Below are 10407 nucleotides of genomic sequence, written 5' to 3'. Positions count from 1 at the left end.
ACAGTAAGTTCAACCTGGGACATGATGAACCTGAGAGTGCAAGGTTCTTCAGAGCAAGAATCTTCTCTGCCTTTTTCACTACTCTATGTGTGTTGGGGGTTGGTTTTGTGTATGATATACTCGGATGTTGATTTTTGTACCCAGGCATCTGGTTACTAAATGGATGATGTTCAAGTATCTCAGGTCTCAATGTTATGTAAAAACCGTTTTCTACCATCTCTGGTTGGTTAATAAAGAGCTGATAAGCCTACAGTTGACAGGAGAGGGCAGTAGAGGCAGGATATCGGATCCCAGTGAGAGGGTTCACAGGTAGAGAGAGAGAGGGGCACAAAGAGAAGGTGTGGAGAGACCACACATGTAGAGACACCAGGAGGATTCACCATAAGGTTTCGATGAAAGAATCTCTTATAAGGATGCCAATAAAAAAGCTGAAAGCCAATGAGCTGAGGCAGGAAATAGGTGGGACACTGGCAGGAACACAAAGGATTCTGGGAAATGGTGAGAGAATAAAAGGAGACATAAGAGAAAAGATGGGAGACAGATGTAAACTAGCAGGTAGATGAATTTGGGGAGATGCTGCAAAGACACAAAGAAAGAAGCAGGCTGGGATCAAGGAAAGGTAACTAACCAAGTGGTAGACATAGAATAGTTTAAATGGGTTAAGTAAGTTATGAGCTAGCCAGGAAATGAGCCAAAGCTTATGGCTAAGGCATTTAATAATAAATAATTAGTCCCAGAGTCATCGGCAGGACTGGAAAAGGAAAATGGATTTAAACATTATTTTAACAAGCAGCCATGAGGGAGCCAAGGTAAGACTGAGATGGCAGTAATGGGGCATTGATCTGGATATAATAGCCTTAGAGGATTAGAACAGCTCAGAACCTGCCCAGCATAGAGTGCCAGCAGCTTGTTAATAAAAATACCAGGTCTCTGTGTCTTTTATTCAGAAGCTATATGCACTAAGTGGATGTAGAAACCCCCTTATTTGAAAGCAAAGGGAGGTGTTAAGAACCCCCTCCCCAGAAAAATACTCCCTATACATGTTAGGTACTATGAAAAAGGCCCTACTATTCAAGTTAATATTTGCTTAATTTGTGAATACATAAAACAGAAGCTCCTCATATTGTTTTATGTGAAGGAGGTCTAGGAGGTCAGGAGACGTAAGTGGTCACTGGCACTATCCTTCCAATGGTATATCCCTGAACTTATGAAAACAACCCCTCCTCCTGGCGTCTCTCCACCACTCTTTGCAGGTAGCAGGCACTCCATAACAGGGGGGGTTGGTTGTTGGAATCTTCAAACAGGCCAATACCAATTGGTCTTACTTCTTAGCAGAACTTGATGTCACTGGGCAAGTAAAGATGTCCCATTTAGCTTCTTTGAATCCTGATGTCTTAAAGGGAGCCACTGATCTCTTGTAGAATAGCCAACAGACCAGCATTACCTTAATATGCTTGGTGCTTTTCCATCTCTTCACTGGGGTAGTTTAGATTTTTGTTGTTACTGCTATTTAAAAGATGGGGTAGACCCGCAAAAGGAATATGGAGACCTTTACAGGTTGCAGACTTCTCCCCTATTTATGTGCTGCTAGGCAATTAAAAAGGTCCTTCAGAGGAAGTCATACTTATACCTAAAAAACATGGTACTTGTTAGCCTGAAGCTAACATTTTGGATCTTTCCTGGCCTAAACAACCCCACAAATAATCTGGTTCACTTTTTGCTTAAGTTCTCGGGAAGGACACTGTTCTGCTACAACCTGTTACCCTCTCCTCGTTTTCTCTAGTGTGTTATCTCCTGGCTCCCCACCATCAAGGCCTTCTCTATACTGCCTTGTTATGGAACTGAAGACTTCCTATCTGCTAAAGCCAGTCACAGGTGAGGAAGTCCATAGCATACATGAAACACTGGCATCTCTTGCCCTATTCTGTCCCTTCCCCTTCCCAGCTCTCTCTCCTGAACTGTCCTGTTCATCCCTGAAATGCTTGCTCCTTTGTCTTTCACACATGAGCAGCACACTAACCAGTCACAGTGATAGCTGACCTTCCTTCTTTCCTGGGACATAGGTCCTCACTGGGGAGAAGGTCCTTGGCTTTCTGACTGTATCCTCAGTCAGGCCTATGATACAGATGTTTAGTCAGCCAATTGTGACATCCACTGCTCTCTGAGCAGCAACCTGAGAAATCTGAGCTGACTCTGGCTCCTCATCCATCGGTCATGATTTCGTGCACACCCAAGAGGCATCTTTCCTGTTTACTAGGCAGTTTCTGCTACCAGCTTCCTTGTCGCACTCCCTTACACAAATCTACTCACTCTCGGTGTACATTTTAAAAAATGACATTGTTTTATTTTCCCTGTCAGGCGTGGGCTGCATGTGTGGTAGGTGTGGTGGGCTCAGTGCAGGTGTGGATGGGGGAAGGAGTGGAGGAGGCGATGACTTGGTGGCTGGAAGGGAATGGAGAGGGTTAGATACGCTTCTGGGAAGTCTGGAGGAAGGACTCATGGCATGCTATAGCTAAGCCGCCAATAAGGTTGAGAAACTCTTGGAAATCTAGCTGCCCATCACTGTTGAGGTCCAGCTTCTTCATCATGCGGTCGAGGACACCGGGGTCCTTCTGGTTCTGCAAAAAACAGTAACATCTTTATATTTCATTTTCTTTGGTGCTTCTGAATATGCCACCATATTTTATTCTCAGTGGGGTATGAAGTCCAGGAGAGGGGTTACTGATAGTGAGCTGCCTCAGCAGTAGACCTGGACACAAACCCAAACCTCTGCCCCTTGTCCTGTTCTTTCTGTGACATTAAGAGTTATTCAACTTTGGAAAAGTGTTGCATGCAACTCCCACATGTAAAGCACAAGGAAGTGAGTGGTTTCAGATAGAAAGTTACAGGGCCTGCCTAAGAGCTTCATGCTCCACCCATCTATGTCACACACACACACACACACACACACACACACACACACACACACACACCACGTAAAAGTAACTTTTATTTGCCTGATGTAATTGTCATCTTGAAGGCTCACTGCTTCATCTTGCTAACTTAGGCCTCGTCCTGGAAGCTTCTAGCTTCTGTACTATCTAACCTAGGCCTAGAATGTTTTTAGCCTCTGAGACTTTCTAGCTCATTCTGAACTCTAGCTGACTGGTCTGCTCTCTTCCAGCTGACTGATTCAATCTGACTTTTCTCTTGGCCTCTGAATTGCTCTGCTTGGCCTAAGACTGACTCTACCAATCTTTTCTAATTTTCTGATTCCTTTTTATTCTCCTGTTCTGCCTTTAACTGTGTCCAGCTTATTCTCTCTTGCAACCTATTTCTGCACGACTCTCCCAGTGAAACTGCCTCCTTCTCCCTCTCTGCTGCTCTACTCTCCCTCTCAAGTCTACCGCACTGCTCTCCACAAACTCTCCTGTATTCCTGTACTGTATTTTCTTCCCGTGTACTGTCTCTTCCTTAAGTACCTTCCCTTTCTTTCCTCTCTCTTCTTAAGGGATGAAGGTGTGTGCTAAGGGTGGGGCCACACCCTAACTAGAAACAGATTCAAATATCCTATAATACACACACACACACACACGCACACACGCACACACGCACACACGCACACACGCACACACGCGCGCGCGCGCACCACTCCCTGCATTTACATTCAGATTAATTGGGAAAGTCATTAGCCATATTTCAAGTGAGTAGGATGTTTGGTACAACCATGTGACTGGTGGCATTAATAGTGAGAAAATAGAACTTTACTTCCATCATTGCTGATGAGGGAAATGGACCCCTTGGCCTGGAGTAAGGATCTTTCATGCAAAGCCATTCTGCCAGGCTCCTGTTTTGTGCAGTAAGCACTCATGGCATGGTGGCTGGGACAGGTACCTTCGTGAAGGCGGCCAGCTCCGTGTTCATGAAGGAAAGGAACTCAGTTTTGGAGAGATGACAGCTATTTCCATCCTTCCCACTATACTTCTGGAAAACAGCAATCAGGGACTCGATGCATCTCTCAGTCTCTGTAGGCATTTTTGCCTTTGAAGAATAAAAAAAAAATGCAGGGCTCAGGTTAAAAAAAATTTTTTTAAGATTTATTTATTATATATAAGTACACTGTAGCTGTCTTCAGATGCACCAGAAGAGGGCATCAGATCTCTTTACAGATGGTTGTGAGCCACCATGTGGTTGCTGGGAATTGAACTCATAACCTCTGGAAGAGCAGTCGGATGCTCTTAACCACTGAGACATCTCTCCAGCCCAAAATGTGTAGTCCAGGCTGGCCTCGAACTCGTGATCCTCCTGCCTCTGCCTCTGCCTCCTTCAGCAAATCCTACCGGTGTGCACCACCACAACCGGCTAAAAATATTTTGAGAATTACTTTACCTAATAAGCATAGTTCACCCAGTTTTCTTGGGTTGAGTGTTAACAGCATATGCCTTTTTATTCAATTTTGTTGATTTAAATATACATGTGTGTTTATATTTAATTTTTTGCTAGTCGTGTAGTATTTAGTTGTGAGCCATTCACATGTAATGTAAACATTGGTCTAATCGCCCTATACTAGTTTTCCTTTATTTTTCTTTGCTCCTATTGCATTCTTTTCTTATTTTGAATTATAATTCAAATCTTGCCTTCTTTATTCTAATGTTTTTTTTTGATAATTAGGAAGGCTAGAGAACAGAGTGTGCCAGAGGATCACAGCGCCTCATTTTTGGTTGAAGCAGTTTCTTAAAGTCTTGTTCATTTATCAGCGTCCAGAGGGACGAATAGAAAGTGACATTCTGTGGTAAGCTTCTTTTTCACAGCTCCAGTGCACACAGTAAGGTACTCCACACGGAACTCCGAGTGCTTAGAAACCCTAGGTGACTCAGACAAGGGAGAACTGTTCTGAAATTCTTAGACAGTGAGAAAACAGGTGACTAACCTGTGTGTATGAATACAGGAATCCACACACACATATTCTGAACTTTGGAGGGTGATTACAGTGACCCATTCCCCAAGAGCATAGAGAAGCTACAGTGATGGATGAAACACCATTAAAGTAATCTCATGAATTTCTCTGAAGAAAATGAACAGCACATCTGTAGTCATGTACTGGGAGTGAGAGAAGACATTCTAGATGTTTGAAAATATATTCAGCAAGGTGTGGGAGTGCATATACCTTTGAATGATCAAGCGTTTGGATTAACCTGGGCTACCTAGTGAAACTATAGATGTACTGTGTGTGTGTATGTAAAGCAGACAGCTAGACGCCAATAAATTTACTTGTGCAGAACTTAGACATGAGAAAGCAACTAGCAGGGATTGTCACCCCTGGGCTCTCAGCTACCGGGTTCCCTTCTACAGACTTCTGCCTTCCTGTGTTTCATCCAAGTGCCACTCATTTCCAAAGAAAGGGTGGCTGGAATTTCTTAATACAGAGTTAAAACAAAGCTGTGGTTATACCAAGAAGAGCATAATTCAAGTTCCGTGCCGGACTCTGCTTTTCTCACAGCAGAATCCCTAAAGGAAATTCTACTGAGTTGAGTCATTCCAGTTGAGATCTGAGACCAGAACCAAGAATTGAGCTGTTGTGCTCCCCCTGGTGGGTAAAAGCGCAACTCCATGATCTCCTAGACCCTGCCAACCACACCCAGAAACTTTCCCGCTTGATGTTAACTATGATTTGCATGTATATTAACAATGGAACTTAGTATTTAGTTTGTGATTGCCTTCTAAGATAGACTTTCTGGATACTAAAGTTGGAAGCTTTCAGGCTGTACATGCTAAAGGTAACAAATGCTGGCAGCCCCACGGCCTCTGGTCTCTCTTCCTAACACCTATTTTTAGACAACTTATTATCAAAGTTACACTGCCGTGGCTCACTGCACCTAGGAATGTCCAGAGTACCTGAACCTTCTTCTGGGGATAAATTCTTTCCAAACAGTCGCAATGTAGGAGATTTAATCTCCCTGAAAACGAGAATTTACTGAAGAAGAGAAAAGTATGGCTAAGTTCAGAGCATGCACAAAAGAACCCAAAACACCCCAGCCTAGAAACAAGTGTTTGTACAACATGGTCCTCTTGTCAGAACTAAAACCTTGCTGCCTTACTATTAGTGTGTCACACGTTGTCAGGAGAGTTGGCATGGAGGGCACAGTAGACTAGGTAGGGGGTTCCAGGTTGAGGAGCCCAGCTTTGTGACTGTTTTCCACACCTACAGGTGCTTCCTTTCTCTTTCCCTTAGGACAGAGTGCTCGAATGGGAAGGTTTTGCCCATGTGGCTCAGTGGCTGAAAGAGAGGGCACTGCCCACACCACTGCCCTTTTGCATGATGGCAGGAAGGGGAAAAAAAAAAATCACTGTGAAAGGACACAGTGAAGTCCTTTGTAAAATGCAACGTTCAAGGAAAGCCTCCCCTTGACAGAAATATGTGAAAAAGAGGTAACCACACCAACTATTACCTCTTTCTCAACCAGCACCAAAGCTCAAGGGTTCAGGGTCTTATACATCTCCCTCCACCTCACAACCTGGGCTGCTAGGCTCTAGTTACCCTGTGTGATGAAAAGCAGAAGGAAAGACGAAGTAGGAAGTGATGAAAGACTGACACACCAAGGGGGTCTGCAAGCTCTGCGTTGCTGTGGTTTGGAATAAAGGGACAGCTGTGGATATTTTTAGCTCTTTATGCTCCAGAGGGTCTTGTCACTCTTTTGCCATAGCCAGGCAGCAAGGGCGACAATACGTAAAGCAAAAGGGTGTGGCCGTGCCTATATACTTTATACATTTGATTTTCATATCATTTTCATGTATCACAAGGGATCATTTTCCTTTTGACTGTCTTCCAACCGTTTAAAAACAAAATCTATGATTAGTTTGGGACTAGGGCAGAAACTCACTTGGGTCTCCAAAGTTTGCTGATCCTCTCTGAAGAGACAAAGGAAGGGGTAGACTAGGGCGGAGGGGTGAATTAGTGGAAACGTCATTTTAAAAAAGCAAAGGGAACGGAAGTTGCAGGTAGGAGACAGGCAGGTGATGCAGGGAGTGGCTAAAAAAGATGGCAGGATGTGGAATAAGGGGGAGAGGAAAGGAGTGGCTGGGAGGGACTGGCCTCCTCCCACATTCTTGTTGGCGGTCGCAATGACTGCAACAGGCTCCGTTTTCTCAGTCTCTCTGTATGTCTTGGCTGTTTGCCTACGGTTTCCCGCAGCAGATTCCCCCCAGAACTCAGGAATGCTAGGTTCTGAACTGCTTCCTTTCTGGTCTTTACAAACGCCTAGCGACAGCGCCCCAAATTCCCACCGAGTCTGCAGTTCTCTGGCAGGTTTCCTGGCCTTCTCAGTTGCTGAGGCCGAGGTACCCCGCTGCTGGTTGGGTTCAGGGGATCACAGCCCCGTGTACTCCAGCCCCACCCAGCCCGGGCTTCGGCCAGTCAGGCAGCCACACCCAGCCCTAGCTAGACCTTATCTTGCCTGGAAGAACAAAAGATCCCCGGTTCTTCCCCGCTAGGGTGTCATTAGGGTGTAATTTTAGGGCTTCGTCGTGCCCTCCACTCTTCTCTAATTGCCTCCCACAGTTTCGTCTTCCCTAACTATTTTCTGCCACGTCTACACATTAGTCCATGATACACCCAGCCAAGAGCATTCATAGCCCTTTGTTGTTTTCATTGAAAAGAAAAAGAAAATCTGAGAAGTTCAAAAGTTATGCTTACCAAGTTGAGGAGCGAGGCCCGGCTGCGACTGAGGCTGACGGTTGCTGGGACAGGAGTGGCAGCCCGGGTCCCGGTCCCTCCCCTCAGCCCGACTCCGGCCGCGCCCCGGCCCGCCCCGCCCCTCTGCAGGCCTCGGCCTGTCCCGGTGTCGAACTCTAGACTCAAGCTCACCGTTGTAGTCCCTGGGACTCAACAGGTCCCTCTGTCCCTCTCTCCTAGGAATCTCAAAGATTTTTGGCTTTGGGGGAAGTCGGTCCATTCTCCTAGCTCTTTTCTGTGCATGGACCCATTTGCAGTTCAGATCAGATAAGCAGAAAGGTCCCTTTAAAAAGAGTGTGGGTCATGCTCATCAAAAGGTCCTTAGGGCGGGTTGGGTTGTGGTGGTGCACACCGCTGGTAGGGTTTGCTGAAGGAGGCAAAAGGTCCTTAGGAGCTGGGCCTGTCTGTTCTGCTACACTGAAGAAATTTAATAAACAGTGATGATTTTTAAATTTTTCTGGCACATAGTATTCCCACGTAGCTGAGGCTGACTTTGACTCTCTGTGTAGCACAGGCTAGCCTCCTACCCCAGCATCCCAAGTGCTGGATTATAGGTGTGTACCACCTGGCCTACGTAAGGGCAGTGATTATTGCCATCAGAATATTGGTGATTATTGCCTAGGGGTAATTTTCACCCTGCCCTCAAGTTTTAAAATGGCAGCAAAACATTACCCTGTGCAAGTGAGGCATTTTCCTGTCTGTGTTTCAATAAAGTTGGGAATTGCATGAAGCACTTCCAGCTTCTAATCCTAGGTCCATAACATCACTGCAGTACTTTTGACAAGACCCCCTGGCTCCTCTGAGCTTCTATTTCCTCATCTATAAACAGGCCATGCTGGCTTTACTATTCAGTAAAGCACACAGAATGTCTTTTAGGACTAACACATCGAATGATACCCTTAAAGGGCATCTCAAAAACTGCAGAGTAGATGCGAATAGGGCATTGTGTGAGTGCTTCCTAGTATCTGCTCACAGCTTTTGCTATTGACTCCTGGGAGCATAAAGTCAAACCCTCACCTCCAGCTTCATCGTTACTTCAGATTTACAGTTCCTGCCACTTGCTTAGGAATCCTTGAAGTCAGACATGATGTCCCTTGACTGTAATCCCAACCTGTGCAAGGCTGAGGCAGGAAGATTACTGCACATTTGAGGCCAGCCTGTGGGCTACATAGTGAATTCCAGAGTGGCTTAGGTTACAGAGTAGGATCTTGTCTCATAAGAAAACTAAAATCTAAACCAAAACACACTTGTGTTTCCAACAATAATCCAAGAAGTAATTAGATCCACCCCCTTTCCATTTCTGCCAACAATGTGACCATTTCTCCATTTTCCTTATTTGAAAAAATTAGCATCATTCTTTTTTTAAAAAAAATACTTTCTTACATGATTTTTTTAAAATCAAGGCCCTTGGAATTTCAGTTTTACTGTGCTTAGACCCATCCATCCTTCTTCCCCACCCCCACTGATCTAGTTTACATCTCCACTCCCTTTTTCTGTTGATTTCATAACTGGACCCTTGCCCTCCAATAAAAACACATTTTCTTGATGTGCAATTCTGATTAACTGCTTACTTCAGAACAAGACATCACACAAAACAGAAGCCAAGTGACTTACTAATTCTTTTATACCAAACCAAACTGCTTGGGACAAAGAGATGGCTCAGAAGGTAAGGGTGCATCCTCCAGGCCCAATAACCTGAATTTGATCCTTGGAACTCAAGTAGTAAAAAAAGAGAACCAATTTCTATATGTTGGCCTTTGACCTCCACATGTGTGTCATGGCAAAACCACCCCCAATAGTTAATAACAAAATAAATAATTTTTAAAAATCCAAATTTCTTAGCCTCTTTGTGTCCCCGAATAACCTATTTAGCCTTAATGAATAAACTAAAATGTCAACTTATTCCTTTGAGTGTCTGCGAGAACCTACTGTGTGCCAAGCACTGTTCTGGAATCTGCAAATACAAACACAAGTGTGATAAAGCTTGCCTTTGAGGAGCCCCATGAATAGTCTTCACACAGATGTGGGTGGGGCATTGTAGACAGAGGTAAGATTCTTTAAGATCTTAAAGTTCTGTGTGAAGTTTTCTGCATAACAGATTACTTTTCCTAGAAGAAGGGCTGTAGCTTTCACCAGATTCTCAAAAATATCTATAATAAAAGTTATTAAGGAGCCCACCGTCTAATAAGTTACTCTATACCCTAATCATAGCCATGTCCGCACCACAATCTCTTTAAAGGGGAAATACCTCACTTACAGCCTCTGCCGAAGGGGCAGACACAATGACTAAGGTTTGCATGGCTTGACTATGCGTCCTCACTGATTGGACTCAGCACCTACAGGGCATAAGAATGTAGCTGGAAAGGCTTCATGATAAGATGAATTGAGACCCATCAGGCCTCTGTTCTTGGAAGCTGGAATTAGAAACACGTACAGAATTCGGCAGTTAGAAGAACTGAGGCATAGAGAGAGCTAGAAGGTCAGGGCAATTCGGAAATATGAACAAGACAGCAAGAGTAAATGGAAGCTGTGAGATTTAGAGAACGCATGTGGCAGAGAGAAGAAAACAAGTCAGCTGGGAACTGAAAGTAAAGAAGGCTCCTGTGGTGCTGTACAAGCCTGAGCAGCTCCAAATCAAATGCGAAGGCCAGCGCCAGCTGGGTGGTTAACCTCATCTACGGTCGCATGAGGTGGTC

The 10407-nt window shown here is 44.7% G+C and overlaps 1 protein-coding gene across 1 annotated transcript; it reads right to left on the bottom strand.

Annotated features, from left to right (window-relative positions):
- Nucleotides 1-2318: 2318 nt before the first annotated feature.
- On the bottom strand, nucleotides 2319-7729 carry S100a11 (S100 calcium binding protein A11). The gene is made up of 3 exons (NM_001004095.2): nucleotides 7673-7729; nucleotides 3874-4020; nucleotides 2319-2618 (listed from the first exon to the last, which is right to left on the bottom strand). The coding sequence occupies exons 2-3, from the start codon at nucleotides 4012-4014 to the stop codon at nucleotides 2463-2465; spliced, it is 297 nt and encodes a 98-aa protein (NP_001004095.1). The 5' UTR covers nucleotides 4015-4020; nucleotides 7673-7729; the 3' UTR covers nucleotides 2319-2462.
- Nucleotides 7730-10407: the final 2678 nt, after the last annotated feature.

The sequence above is a fragment of the Rattus norvegicus genome, chromosome 2 (genome assembly GCF_036323735.1).
Source record: "Rattus norvegicus strain BN/NHsdMcwi chromosome 2, GRCr8, whole genome shotgun sequence".
In the NCBI taxonomy this organism is placed as follows: Eukaryota; Metazoa; Chordata; class Mammalia; order Rodentia; family Muridae; genus Rattus; species Rattus norvegicus.
This window is presented reverse-complemented; position numbering and strand designations above follow the sequence as displayed.

Bases quoted from the DNA above. Each gene is read 5' to 3' on its own strand.
- S100a11 (NM_001004095.2), bottom strand. From the start codon at position 4,014: ATGCCTACAGAGACTGAGAGATGCATCGAGTCCCTGATTGCTGTTTTC. The intron at 2,619-3,873 runs GTACCTGTCCCA...TGTTTTTTGCAG, and splicing joins AGCTGGCCGCCTTCACGAAG to AACCAGAAGGACCCCGGTGT.